Consider the following 13543-nt stretch of genomic DNA (forward strand, 5'->3'; position numbering starts at 1 on the left):
GAACGGTCCTGTGACTAGCTGGCAACTGGTCCTAGTCTGGTGGCAAGCTGGTAAAGAAGGAGCTGGGTGAAAGCAAAAGTTGACTAGAGAAACTATTTTGACATCTCCAAACGTAGAAGAGCAGGAGGGAATTTGATGATAGCAACAAAAGGCCGGTGTGAATGGAAGCAAAACATGCCGAGTGAAACCAACTTGGCTTCCACAAATACTACAGAGGACTTTCTGTCAAACCCGTTTGACCGGCCGCAGGCACAACTCGTCAGACTTCAAGCAGCCATCTTCTCTTATTGTATTTAGTGGATTACATTTAAAACACATTCACTACAAAAAATAAACGGTTCAAAATGATCACGATTACATCAATGATTACTACAAACATTTTACACAAGTGCAAATACGTGTCTTGGATGTTTTGGAGTCTCGGCTGGGAGAAAAAAAAATATTCAGAGGTTAAAAGATTCACATTCTTATTCCTACATTAAATGGTTAAACATGAAGTCAATTAAAGGCAGAGTTGAGGTCATGTGTCACAAAAGACAGATTGAAGAAAATATCACGAGTTTGGTTAAGCCAAAGTGCACAAGTCCGCATCAAAGGTAGGATTCTGACCTTATATAACAAAGTTGCTCTCATTCTTTGGAATGGACACATCCCGGTCAACAGTAAGACCTTGAGCTAGTCCAGATCTTGGATATGTCAGGTCAGAGGTAGGTCTTTGTAGGATTGGAGGATGCATCTTCAGGTTGGTTCCCATCAGAACCCAAAGTCTTGCGGTTCTCCTCGTCGGGCTTCAGCTGAGACTTGTCAGACGGCGCTTCGCTTTGCTCTGAAGGCGCAGAGTCCATTCGCTTCAATTGAGACTTGGTGGAGGACTTCTCAGAGTTTTGTCCGCCGTACCCCCAAGGGGTCCCGATGGCAGGCTCGGACTTGGCGGAGGCCGGCTGATAACTGGGAGGCCCGCTGAAAAGGGTCCCGCCGGACCTCGTGGCCGGAATCCTGCGGAGCGACCCGGTGGGCGAACGGACCATCAGGTATCGTACGGACGGGCTCTTGTCGGCGCCACGCGGTTCGAGGGGGCAATTGGAGCTGATGAAAAGCCCCCCTCCGAGAATGAGCATGATGGACGCCCCCCAACCAATGTAGAGGCAGGCGCCGAGTTCACGCCGCTGAGCGTCAATAGCGGCGCTGTAGAACTTGCTGACCACGGCGCCGGCCACCCATGAGGTGGGAATCAAACACAACACTCCCGCCAGGATCAGAACAGCCCCCGCCGCCACCGCCACCCTGCCTTTGGAGCCGGACCCTTCCCGATCCAGGAAGCGGGTGCACTTGCCCCCGATGAAGGCCAGCACGAGGCCCACGGCGCCGGTCAACACCGCCAACACGATGAGGGCGCGGGCCGCCTGCAGGTCGGCGCTCAGCGCCAACATTGAGTCGTAGGGCTTGCACTGGAGCTGGCCTGTGCTCTGGACCACGCAGGTCATCCAGATGCCCTCCCAGATGGTCTGCGACGTCACGATGGTGCTGCCCACGAACGCCGTCACCCGCCACATGGGCAGCAGGCAGCTGATGATCACGCCCGCCCAGCCCAGCAGGCACAGGCCGCTGGCCAGCAGCTGCATGCCCGTCGACGCCATGGCAACCACCTGCGACACAACACGTGGGTCAGATGGCGATGACAGCCGCTCGCAAAGATCACAATGGCTCATTTCTTTTCCACAACATACCTCAAAAGACTTCTTTGTGGGACTTGTTGACTGTCCACATGCGACGCGTGTTCTCTCTGGTGTTTTGTAGTTCGATGCTGATCCGGGAAGTCGCGGGCGGCCCTCGCTTGGTGTCACCTGAGAGATACTAAAGTGAAGGTAGATGCAGACAACCACACCTGCTCTTTAGGGGGCGGAGCCTCACATCACTTCCTCTTCCCTCCCTTAGAGTGTATGCGCATTATTCCAAATAATTTTCTAGCCTATGATTGAAATGTCTTGACCTATTAAAAACAAAAAAAACAAAAAACAAAATGAATGTGATACTTTTGTAAAACAGAAAATGCAGCAAAGCTGACAGATTTTTTTTATTTACAATGATTTTTTTTTAAACATGTATTTAAAATTGTATAAAAACAAAATACCCCAATGTAGACAAATGTTGAAATTTGCAGGCCATAGTTGCGATGTGTCGCACAACAAATAGGAGCTGACGCCTTCCCTAAGAGCAGAATCGTTTCCATCCACTTGCCCTCTTCTGGGTCGGAAAAGCTGCCACTATGCACGACCACAAAAAAAGTCCACATGCGCGACAACACGCCATCAGCACGTGTAGACTGAGCATACAAGCACGCCGCCGATGATGAGCAGCGCCCCTGAGGTCCAGCCCACGTAAATGGAGGCGCCCAGTTCGCCACGCCGCTCCTCGGAGGGCAGCGGGTCAAAGAAGCCGGTGATGATGGCGTGGGCCGACAAGCTGACGGGAATCAGGCACAGGACGCCGGCCACCACGAAGATCACACCTGCTGATAGACCCACGTTGTTCTTGGTGGGCCAGTCGTGGCGGAGGAAGGTTGTGCAGCGGGCGCCCAGCACGCTCAGGCCCAGCGCCAACGCGCCCACCCCCAACGACACACACACCTGCGGGAAGGTAGCTTTAGATTCATGCCATTGGAAGACGTTACGCATATACGTACCAGTGCCCGGGAGGCCTGCAGGTCACGAGGTAGAGCCAGGACAGAGTCGTACGCCTTGCACTGCGCATGTCCCGTGCTCTGGATGACGCAGTTCATCCACAAGCCTTCCCAGAAGACCTGCGCCGTCACGATGTTGGAGCCCACGAAAGCTGACACCTTCCAGGCGGGCAGGGCGCAGATTAGACCCGTGCCCAGTAGACCAAGCAAGCCCAGCAGAACACCCACAAGCTGCGTCCGCATCTCGTCGATTTTTGTCACGCCGAGATGACATTCACACGCCCAAGCAACGCAGCTTTTCGAGACGCCCGAACGCAAACAAAGCAGAGGGGGTGGAACGATGGATCACCTTTCTGGCTCGACCTGATTCCTCAGAAAGAAGAAACGCGTAAAAGGAAAATTAGAGCATCAAAACATTGATCTAATCGCCTGCGAGCCTCAAGAGCTTCCCCTACTGCATCGGGTTGCTCATTGCAAGCATCTTAGTCGTACAAACTGTGGCTCAAGTGGCTCACCTAGTGTGGACCTGCAAATGTGGACTCAGTTTCTTAGATTTGAGAATACCCCTTCGAAAAAATAAAATAAAAATTAAATTCCAATTTAAGTCACTTCAAGGGTAATCTGGTGATTGAAAGACAAACCAAAAAGGTGGATTAAAAAAGTAACGTTTATTTAAAACTGATTAAAAAGTAAGAGTCAAGAGACGAGTCCGTACGCATGGGTCAGACGTAAGCGCCCCCACCGGGGGCAGAGCGGGGCGCAGAGTATTTAACGGAGTATCTGGCGTCCCGGCGGGAGGCGCACTGGCCCAAGAAAAGCGACCCCCCGATGAACAGCAAGCCGGCTGCTCCCCAGCCGATGAAGAGCGAGGCGCCCAGCTCCCGCCTCTGCGCGTCGCCCAGCAACGGGTTGTAGAAGTCGCGGATCACCACGTGCGCCGACCACGAGACTGGGATAATCAGCAGGACTCCGCCCAGCACGCACAGCACACCCGCCACCGCCGCCACACGAGTCTTGGCTGCTTGCTCCTCCAGGCAGTTCGTGCATTTACCGCCGACGCCGACCAGCAGAAGTCCCACGACCACCACTAGGATGGCGATCACCACCAAGGCGCGCGCTGCTTGCAGATCGCGGGGCAGCGCCAGCATAGAGTCGTAGACCTTGCACTGCATCTGTCCGGTGCTCTGCTTGACACAGTTCATCCATAAACCTTCCCAGAACACCTGCGCCGTCACGATGTTACTGCCGATGAAGGCGGACACGCGCCACATGGGAAGCGCGCACGTCAAGATGGCACCGAAGAAGCCCACAATCACCAGGAACGCGCCCAACAGCTGCAGGCCCACAGACGTCATCTTGTTGCGCGTACCTTGGTGCTGGTGCTGGTGCTGGTCCTGGTTCTGGTTCCGGTGTGGGTGCTGGTTCTCGTGCGTAAAAATGCTCACCCATGCCCACCTGCTATTTAAGCACCTTCCACGGCCACCTTGATTGGCTGGAAGTCTAAACAGAGATTGGAAACACCTGTGGGGGGCATTGAGACGCACGCGCACGCGCGCGCACGGAGCCCTTTTTTGAGAGAAACATGAACAATTAGAAATTAAACGATTGCAGTAGAGGTGGTAGAACAAATCAATTCGTCAACAAATAAAAAAAACACGCACAAACACACGCACACACGAATGATTTATCTCTCTTGAATGTACATCATGCTTTTTTGCAGCCCAAACGATTCAGAACATCTCAAACACCTAAAGGAGTGTCCTCCACCTTTTTTTTTTGGTCTCACTCTTTCCATACACGCACAATGAAAAGAGGCCAGCGGCAATAGCAGCAGTCGAGCGTTTGTCGTCGATCTGGTTTGGGTGCGGCTAGCAAGTTGGATGGTGACGTTTCTTTGTTCCTTTGTTTATTAGCAGGCTGAAGTCTCAAAGAGTTCACAAATACACGAGTAGACTTCATTTCACAAATGGTCAAACAATCACATAAACCAAATACATTTAGAGACAATCGTCACCTTCTTTTCTAGAATTAGCGGCGTGTTAGTTTCAAGTCAAAGCACCGAAACTCGGGCGTCAACTGTTTGCCAAAGGCATTGCTGCTCCCCAAATTTGCGTGCGTTGGTTGTTTGAATAAAATGAGCGAGGCCAGTTACGATTAGTAAATGAAAGATTTATTTACATGTGGTACAAAATGACACAAAAGAGAAGCTTGCTTGCATTTGTCAAAGTAAAAACATGGCGAAAGGACAAAAAAAGTTGCGCTTCCTGCAGGGGGGATTCCCCCCCATCAACTTGTTGACTTTTTGGGCCTCCGGCTTTCCTGGCCAAGATGGCGGCCACTAAGGGCTCGTCTCGTCGTCCAGATCAACTATTCTTAACTATCCAATTTGATCTCATCAGGTGGCACAATTCTCTATGTGGGCCAGTTCAAGGTAGAGGAAGGCACCCGGTGAAGAAGCCGGGTGGCCTTTGGTTTGGTGGCGCTCCTTGGGAAGGACGTCTAGACGTAGTCCTTGCCGGACGTGGGGGCCGAGACGTCGGAGCGTGCCGCCTTGTAGCGCGCGGCGTACGAGCCCTCATCCTTGCGGGGGCAATTACAGCACAGCATGCTGCCTCCTACAATCATGAGGGCGGCTGCCCCCCAGCCGATGTAGAGGGCGGCGCCCAGCTCTCGCTTCTGGGCGCTGGACACCAGCGGGTTGTAGAAGTCGCGCACCACCGTGTGCGCCGTCCAGCACACGGGGATCAGCAGCAGCACGCCGGCCACGATGAAGACCACCCCGCCCGCCAAGCCCACCTTGACCTTGGCTGCCGGGTCCTTCACGCAGTTGGTGCACTTGCCACCCGCCACCGCCAGCAGGATGGCCAGGATGCCCACCATGATGGTGATGATCAGCAGGGCCCGTGCCGCCTGGAGGTCGGAGCTGAGGGCCAGCATGGAGTCGTAGACCTTGCACTGCATCTGCCCCGTGCTCTGGACCACGCAGCTCATCCAGACGCCCTCCCATGACGTCTGCGCCGTCACAATGTTGCTTCCGATGAAGGCCGTCACGCGCCACATGGGCAGCGCGCACACCACGATGGCACCGATCCAACCGATCAGGCCTAGGGCGGCGCCCAGGATCTGGAAACCCGCGGACACCATGGCCGACGTCTGCTCTTTTTTTTCTTCTTCGACTGTTTCTTGTGATGTCGCGTGAGGAGTCAAGTGACTTTTCTCAATGGGGGAGGACCGGGAGAAGAGCGGCTACATATGGCCTCGCTCAAGGAGGCGGGGCCACCCAAGAAAACGCCTCTCTTGAGTCAGGGCCCGAAACCTGTTTGTCAGCCCTCAAACACGCTCACACGAAGGCCTCTGAGCTAGACGTTAACTGCCAGCGCACTAACAATTAACCAAGCCCGACCCCTAAATCCACCTGGCCCAGGTTTCTCCTGAAGCTGCACGATGAATGTCCCCAGTGACTCATTACCTTTCTTACCATTTATGGTCATTTCCTGGATCACACGATTGCACACACACAAACACACGTAGAGACACAAAAGTTACACAAGCCTGATGAGGAAAGTTGGTGAGATTGAAGGTCAAACTGAGTTTCCCACAAATCGCTGCTCTGTATCATCTATCAATTACTGTAACCAGTACAATGCAAAAACTCAAATTAAAGCTAAAACAGTGCCCTCTGCTGGAAGCGGACAGCATTCCTGCCATTTTGACGGTGCGACGCCACCGTTGTGACGTCAGGAGGAGCTGTAGCCTATCACAGCCGACTTTGGTTTTAAACCTAATTTGCAAGAATGACTTTGTAGAATGAAGTCAGGAGCATCAGATAAAGATATATATCAAACAGAAGAGAAAGTTTTGACATCTTGGGTTTAGTTCAATGTTCCCCCGAGTGAGACAAAACAAAACGCAGACCACAAATAGGTCTGAAGAAGAAGAAAGCATTCAGTCTTCAGCTCAGTGTCAGACGGGGTCACTTTTGAAGGGAGCTTGAAAGAAATTAACCAAATTCCTTTTGCGAGCGACATCAGAGCTTGGCAGAAGAGAGAGCATCATTGAAAGGCTCAGCGTGGACTTTTTCTGAAGAAGAAGGGGGAAGAGGAGGTCATTCTTGCGGTGACTCATTCATCAAATCGTGTTGACAAGCGTGCACATCTGCCGTGTATCCGGAGGGCGGCCGAGCGAGCCACCAAGGAGGAGAACAAGTAACGGCGCCACGACTCCGCCGCACGCCTTCTTTATTGACGTTCGTTGAGCGCGCTCGTAAAGTGACGTCACAAAGACTCTTTCACGATGAAATCCAAGGCCGCGGAAATCCCCGTTAACTTCCTGACCTCATCTGGAACCTTCCGGGTTCTAGCGTCGGCGTTTACGAGCTGAGTGAAGGTTTCGATGACGCCGAAGCTTCCCAATAGAAACTTGTTATCTTCTTTCAAGGGAGGAGGAGTCCATTTTAATCATCGAAGGATTTTGATTTGGTTCCTAATGAGTCTGCCTAAAACTTGATGATTGTTTTCCTCTGAAGCAACCAAATGCTCCACCTGAATCTGATTTGATCATTCTATTCTCCTTCGCTACTGTTCACATGATGTCATCATATAATAATAATACATCATAAATCAATGACTTATTATGACTGTGCTGCCGTTACTCAATTATGGTTCATTTCCGTTCAAAAGAAGACGATACTGAACGGCCTTCTAGTCGTGTTTATCTTATCTCTTGTTAGCCGCCGCTAGCTGGCGGGAAGCGGCGCTAGCGACCCAACTCACTCGCGATTGTGATTGCCTTCACACCAAGTTGCCCAACCAAAGTGTGTCACGCTCTCATCTGACCTACTTGTCAGTTCTCCAATGTGGAAGTGGATGAACATCCATCTCTTTGTTTGAGATTTAGTTCCGTAAAATAGTTTGTGGCGTTTACACAGTACGTACTTTCCCGTGCCGCCATTTTGTGTCACGTTGACCTATTTCTTAGAGAAGCACAAGAATGTTAGCAGGAAGAAACACTGAAGTTGTCTCACCTCAGGTTGCTCATTAACCAAAATGTCGCACCGGGGCACGTTTGAGTTCTTCCTCATCACAACAAAACTTTGGATGAAACAATGCCAACAAGTAAAAGCGACGCGCAAAGGGTTCAAAGTTCTTTTGAGCACACGGCGACTCCAGCGGATTTCACTTTTTAGACCGAAAACTACAAACATTTGATTTCCACTCCTTACTACAATGATTATTGTGCTTCGAATTCTGACCCAAACATTCAGCCGCTCGGCGTCAGTACTCATCGATGCGTAAAAGGCCGAACGCTGGATGATCATTAGCTAGTGACAGCAATAAAAGCACATGAACGAGGCAGCCATGGGCGAAAGGTCCAACCATAAAGTAGTTAGCTTGTTTGAAAAGCTCCACGCCCAAGTGGTAAACAGGGCCAGCCGTCGCCTCATTGGTTCGCTCATGTCGTCTCGGCAGAGGGCCGGACGCTTGATCAATAAAAGCACATCCAGATAAGAAATCCGCATCAGAGGGGAATTTCGACGACCTGAACCAGAGCAGCTGAAGCTAGCAAGCAAAGCCTCACGATGTCGTCTTTTGGACTGGAACTGGCCGGCGTGTCGGTGGCGGTGGTGGGTTGGCTTCTGAGCGTGGTGAGCTGCGCGCTGCCCATGTGGCGGGTGTCGGCCTTCATCGGCGCCAACATTGTGACGGCGCAAGTGTACTGGGAAGGTCTGTGGATGAGCTGCGTGTTCCAGAGCACGGGCCAGATGCAGTGCAAGGTCTACGACTCCATGCTGGCACTGCCCCCGGACCTTCAGGCGGCTCGCGCCCTCACCGTGGTGTCCATCATCATCGGCGTTCTGGCTCTGCTCATCTCCATGGTGGGCGCCAAGTGCACCAATTGCATTGAAGACGAAGGCGTCAAAGCCCGGGTGACCATCACGTCCGGCGCCGCCTTTATCGTGGCGGCACTGGCCGAGCTGGTACCTGTATCCTGGTCGGCCAACACCATCGTGGTGGAGTTCTACAGCCCCGTCGTTCTGTCGGGACAGAAGATGGAGATCGGGGCGGCGCTGTACCTGGGCTGGGCCGCCGCGTTGTTGCTCCTGGTCGGGGGAGCCATCCTGTGCTGCAGCTGCCCCCCTCAAGAAGAGAAGCCCGGCAGGTATGGCGTGCATCCCCTCTCTCGCGTGGCCTACTCAGCCACCCCGGCCAGGTCCGTCGCCCAGAGCTCCTACAACAGGAAGGACTACGTGTGAGCTCCAGGACACCACGCGCTTGATGACCCAGATTCTTGTCTGGACGGACGCTAGCATTAACATCGACTTGCGACTGCTTTTCCTGAAGCTCGCACCAGGAAACAACTGGTGAGAACCAACCACAACCGGACCAAGCCAGTTGACTGAAGAACGTCATGTGATGTTCTGGACCAGTCTGGAGGTGTCTTTCTATTTATTTGACTGCTGTGGACGTTTGTAGCTTGTGTGGACACGGTGTGCCGTCGCCTTTTGTTGCCACGGAGACAAAGACAATGAGTCTGACCGACAAAATGGAATTGGAGCGCTCGTAAACTGAGAAATCAATGTTGATAAAGTTTTGATTTGAATGTCGCAATCATTTTTGGTTGAAAAAAATCAGCAAATACTAGCAAAATGATCTGGAGATTTTTGTCTTTATGTTTTCATATCGGAGATATATTAAAACTTGTATAAAAATCATTTCTATTTGATGACTTTTTGAATCCTTTTTTTTCTACATTTTCTCTCATGCCAGTGAAAATGTCACACTTAGGTGTTTTGGAAGTTGAATAAAAAATGCCCGTTTGTTTTCACATCAGTCCGAAGGGACTTCCTACTGCTTAAGGCCAAAGTGAACAAAGAGCTCAACCCTATTTTGAATATTCAAATCAGTGTGAAACTAAGATGTGAGTAGAATTCAAATGGGCGGGATTTTGGTGCCATAAGCGTGACATCCATTGTCAAAAGGTTACGCACAAATACACACGGGGTCGTTCTCTTTTTTGTTTAGTTTGGAAGTTCACTTCAGCTGGGCGTGGCCATAAACACTTTGAATCCTCTTTTTGGAACAATTGTCGATTTTTCTCATGAGTTGAGGCTAGCTTTAGCATCTCCAATTTTCACTTGCTAACCAAAACACAAAATTGCCATTTCTATCTTAACTAAAATGGACACGGGGAGGAGGAAGATACTTTGCGCGTGTGTGTGTGTGTGTGTTTGAAGCAGGCTCATGTTTACATTGGGAGTGGTTATTCCGGTTTGTCCCTGAGCTTGCTGATTGTTTTCCCAACACGGATGGTGTTGAGGAGGCAACAAGCCAGCTTCTCTTTTCTTGCTTCTTTCAATTACCTTCCACAGTGCTTGTCGTTGTTTCTTCATTCTTCGTATGAGGTGCCAAGGGGGTCACAGAACATGATCCTCCACAAGATCCCCTTTTTCTCACGGATTCTTGAACAAATGACATCATCTGTCTATCTAGTGCCTAAAGTATTTGTCGATATCATGCAGGAAGTGAAGGATGAGGAGCAGCTGTGTGGGTTTTTTCTCTCTTCCATGTCACGTTCTCCCTCAAGCATATGTTTGTTGTCCGCAATCAACCATCTTCTCACCCACCCCCAACACACACAACCTCCTCCCACGCCCGCCCCTCGCACAGGTGTGTGTTTTTGTATTTTGTGAGGGTGTCGCGAAAGGGGCGTGGTCGCCGGCTGTATAAAGCATGCGACATTTCCGTGGCGCCGCCTCACAACCGAGACCCCGCGGTCCATCTTCAAACAGGAGACCATTCACCCGTGCCGGCAGTGAGGCCCATCCTCCACCTAGGTGTCCCCTGGCATCTTCCTCGAGCATCTCAGTGAGGATTCGTGTCGCCGAAGAAGCATGTCGATGGGAATGGAGCTAGTGGGCATCTGCCTGGGTGCGTTGGGCTTCCTGATGTCCATTGTGACGTGCGCCCTGCCCATGTGGAAGGTGACGGCGTTCGTGGGCGCCAACATCATCACGGCGCAGACCATCTGGGAGGGCCTGTGGATGAACTGCGTGACCCAGAGCACGGGCCAGATGCAGTGCAAGGTCTACGACTCCATGCTGGCGCTACCGCAGGACCTGCAGGCGGCGCGGGCCATGATGATCGTGGCCATCATCCTGGGCGTCCTCGGGGCGCTGGTGTCCACCACGGGAGCCAAGTGCACCAACTGCATAGAGGACGAGGGCGCCAAGGCTAAGGTGATGATCCTGGCGGGCATCATGTTCATCCTGGCCGGCCTCCTGGTCCTTATCCCGGCATGCTGGACCGCCCACGTTGTGGTGCGCAACTTCTACAGTCCCATCTTGACCAACCCGCAGCGGCGGGAGCTGGGCGCGTCGCTCTACGTGGGCTGGGGGGCCTCCGCCCTGCTCCTGATCGGTGGCGCCATCTTGTGCAGCAGCTGCCCGCCCAAGGAGCGACGCTACAAGCCCCCCAGGATGGCTTACTCGGCGCCACGCAGCAACAACACCGGGTACGACCGCAAGGACTACGTGTAGCGCTGCTAGCTTGCGCGAGGGACAACATTGGGGACGGCAAGGTCAAACCTTGGTGCTTTCCTCAAGTCGTCCATAGAAAATTGCAATTCTTTGAAACCTGACTCTTCAGTGGTCCTTCTGCAAGAACATTTCAAAAATCAATTTCCGTGCATGTCTTTCAATTTGCATCAAAAATGTCGATATTAGAAAAGTCATTGTGTCCGTGTGTGTGTGTGTTTGTCAGTGTCGTGTTTCACTGAAACTGCTCTCAATTTACATTTGCTTCTTCTTCAGGACGATTGATTTTTGTGCGTGTCTGTGTGTGTGTGTGTGTGTGTGTGAGGGAGAGCCCACAGTGTGGCTTCCCCACAAAGACTCCGACATGAAGTTTCTATTTTCCTGCTTTGCTTTAGCGTTCGTTTAGTCATTTCCAAGTGTGTGTGTGTGTTTAGTGGTATCACATTTCACACTGAAACTGTGTGTCACCAGCAGCCCGCTCTCAACTTACATTTGCTTCTTCCTTGTGTGTGCGCGTGCGTAATATTTGCTTAGAGCTGGACTGAAAGTGAAGATGTGGTCTGTTGGCTTCAGGCCAAGCGCTCGCTCGCTCGCTCCCAAATTTAGTCATGGCGCAAACCTCCTTTCCTACATTGTAAGTCTCTGGATTGTAGATTCATCACCATGATTAGTCATGATTGATTACATAAATAAATGTAAATTGCATTGTATTAGTTTCGACTTTTATACGGTTAGCGTTAATGCATTTTTTTGTTTATTTAAAAATGAGCCTTTGTGTGAGGTTGACATGACTTGTGTGGTCCATTTCAATAAAAGTAGCAAAGTTTTGTCGTTGTTGTTTTTTTGGTTTTGAACATGATGACTCGTGACCTCCTTAAAAACAAACAATTTGAAGGGGAACAAGTTTTATTCCCTTCATCTCGCCCCTTACGTGTTTCTCTCAGGCACATAAAAAAAAGTCATAGTGTGAAAAAAGAAGAAAGCACCCGAGTGGGCTTCCACTTTTAACGTACGTCGACGCTAACATAGCGATGGAGGCCGTGGTGCGTGCCTGCCGAGGAAGAGGGCTGCTAAAGGAGATGATGACCCTGCTGCAAAGTCCAACAGCTGATAGAGAAGACGTAGGTTATCTCTCTTGTTTTAACCTCTCCTCAAAACACTTTGCATGATTATCATTATGCACATTGTTTTGACCTCTGCCAGGAATCTTATCGACAACGTTGGCGTCAGCATTGTATCATTTCTGCCATCTTGTGATGAAGTGTTGCTGTACTTTTGGTTGTGTTGTTTTCGACCAGGTACTTTTGATCAGTGTCAGAGTTTGACATTTACATTTATGCGAATGTTGAGATTGACATACAGGAGATAAATTGATTTTTCCAAATGTGTCGGCTTTCGCTGTGAAATGGACTGTTAATAAAATAATCAGAATAATCATAGCCTACAAGATTTACTTGATGAGGACAGGATATTTCACTGGAAGAAATGTGTGCGTGCATCATGAGTTCCCCTGGGCCTGCAGCGCCTCAAGCCGTCGCCATGGTGACAACGCGCGCACAGTCCCAGCAGATTGCTCTCTCATCGCAACCAATGTTTGCAACCTCCGAGGCAGAAAAACAATCATGCCTCTCGTCACACTATGACGCAATAGGAAACTGAGAGTGAGCACTAACATTTCCATCGATTCATCGTTGTTTTGATTTTAGTATAGAATATTGCGTGAGAGCAGTCTAGACGCCTAGCGCCACCTTGAGGTTTGTAGAGAGAAGTAGCAGCAGCAGCAGCATGAGCAATTTTTGTCAAGGCACCTACCTGTATGGAGGTAAATTAGGGTCAAAGGTACTTGAAAAAACAAAACTAGTACTTAAATAAATAAATCTTGAAAGTGGAAATAAACGTGTTTAGCTTGAAACTTGAAAAACAAAATTCAAGATAAAAATACTTGTAGGAAAATTTGAAAATAGTTTTGCTTCGCTTTGGTAAATTTTTTGAATAAACAATTTATTTTTAGGTTTCACCTCCATTTATTTATCAAGTTTTGACGTCTTCTTTTTCATCTAATAAATAGAAAGTCATGTTTTTGTAACTGCACCACACACTCCACTTCCATAGGTGGCGATAAAGTACTAAACGTGGTTTGCTACCCGCCCTAAAAAAAACACAATCAAGAGAAGGATTCACCACATGCGTGACGTCATAAGAAGGCGGGAATGAGCGTACTGTACTTCAGGAGATTGGAAGACGGGCTGGAAAACAAAACTATACGGGAGTTGCCCTTGAAGGAGTTGTCAGCATGGCAAAAGTTCGAATTCGTTGCGAAGTGGAATTGA

General features: G+C 50.3%; 6 protein-coding genes across 6 annotated transcripts; 2 read left to right on the forward strand and 4 right to left on the reverse strand.

Annotated features, from left to right (window-relative positions):
- Nucleotides 1–180: 180 nt before the first annotated feature.
- LOC119134196 (claudin-4-like) lies at nucleotides 181–2008 on the reverse strand. The gene is made up of 2 exons (XM_037270730.1): nucleotides 1728–2008; nucleotides 181–1646 (listed from the first exon to the last, which is right to left on the reverse strand). The coding sequence occupies exon 2, from the start codon at nucleotides 1635–1637 to the stop codon at nucleotides 702–704; it is 936 nt and encodes a 311-aa protein (XP_037126625.1). The 5' UTR covers nucleotides 1638–1646; nucleotides 1728–2008; the 3' UTR covers nucleotides 181–701.
- A 52-nt stretch (nucleotides 2009–2060) lies between these two features.
- LOC119134212 (claudin-4-like) lies at nucleotides 2061–2990 on the reverse strand. The gene is made up of 2 exons (XM_037270746.1): nucleotides 2684–2990; nucleotides 2061–2627 (listed from the first exon to the last, which is right to left on the reverse strand). Exons 1-2 carry the CDS (start codon nucleotides 2921–2923, stop codon nucleotides 2310–2312), a joined length of 558 nt encoding a protein of 185 aa, XP_037126641.1. The 5' UTR covers nucleotides 2924–2990; the 3' UTR covers nucleotides 2061–2309.
- Nucleotides 2991–3371: 381 nt separating this feature from the next.
- LOC119134210 (claudin-like protein ZF-A89) lies at nucleotides 3372–4713 on the reverse strand. Its single transcript, XM_037270743.1, has one exon. The coding sequence runs from the start codon at nucleotides 4033–4035 to the stop codon at nucleotides 3403–3405; it is 633 nt and encodes a 210-aa protein (XP_037126638.1). The 5' UTR covers nucleotides 4036–4713; the 3' UTR covers nucleotides 3372–3402.
- A 118-nt stretch (nucleotides 4714–4831) lies between these two features.
- LOC119134209 (claudin-4-like) lies at nucleotides 4832–5914 on the reverse strand. Its single transcript, XM_037270742.1, has one exon. The coding sequence runs from the start codon at nucleotides 5822–5824 to the stop codon at nucleotides 5180–5182; it is 645 nt and encodes a 214-aa protein (XP_037126637.1). The 5' UTR covers nucleotides 5825–5914; the 3' UTR covers nucleotides 4832–5179.
- A 1813-nt stretch (nucleotides 5915–7727) lies between these two features.
- cldnc (claudin c) lies at nucleotides 7728–9383 on the forward strand. Its single transcript, XM_037270740.1, has one exon. The coding sequence runs from the start codon at nucleotides 8259–8261 to the stop codon at nucleotides 8931–8933; it is 675 nt and encodes a 224-aa protein (XP_037126635.1). The 5' UTR covers nucleotides 7728–8258; the 3' UTR covers nucleotides 8934–9383.
- A 1040-nt stretch (nucleotides 9384–10423) lies between these two features.
- On the forward strand, nucleotides 10424–12041 carry LOC119133766 (claudin-3-like). The gene has a single exon (XM_037269913.1). It carries the CDS (start codon nucleotides 10572–10574, stop codon nucleotides 11214–11216), a length of 645 nt encoding a protein of 214 aa, XP_037125808.1. The 5' UTR covers nucleotides 10424–10571; the 3' UTR covers nucleotides 11217–12041.
- The last annotated feature ends 1502 nt before the right edge of the window (nucleotides 12042–13543 follow it).

Source organism: Syngnathus acus, chromosome 14 (assembly GCF_901709675.1).
Source record: "Syngnathus acus chromosome 14, fSynAcu1.2, whole genome shotgun sequence".
Taxonomy (NCBI): Eukaryota; Metazoa; Chordata; class Actinopteri; order Syngnathiformes; family Syngnathidae; genus Syngnathus; species Syngnathus acus.

Coding starts and splice junctions, on each gene's coding strand:
- LOC119134210 (XM_037270743.1), bottom strand. CDS start 4,035: ATGACGTCTGTGGGCCTGCAGCTGTTGGGCGCGTTCCTGGTGATTGTG.
- LOC119133766 (XM_037269913.1), top strand. CDS start 10,572: ATGTCGATGGGAATGGAGCTAGTGGGCATCTGCCTGGGTGCGTTGGGC.
- cldnc (XM_037270740.1), top strand. CDS start 8,259: ATGTCGTCTTTTGGACTGGAACTGGCCGGCGTGTCGGTGGCGGTGGTG.
- LOC119134196 (XM_037270730.1), bottom strand. CDS start 1,637: ATGGCGTCGACGGGCATGCAGCTGCTGGCCAGCGGCCTGTGCCTGCTG.
- LOC119134209 (XM_037270742.1), bottom strand. CDS start 5,824: ATGGTGTCCGCGGGTTTCCAGATCCTGGGCGCCGCCCTAGGCCTGATC.
- LOC119134212 (XM_037270746.1), bottom strand. CDS start 2,923: ATGCGGACGCAGCTTGTGGGTGTTCTGCTGGGCTTGCTTGGTCTACTG. Junction 2,628..2,683: donor TGCAGGCCTCCCGGGCACTG/GTACGTATATGC, acceptor ACCTTCCCGCAG/GTGTGTGTGTCGTTGGGGGT.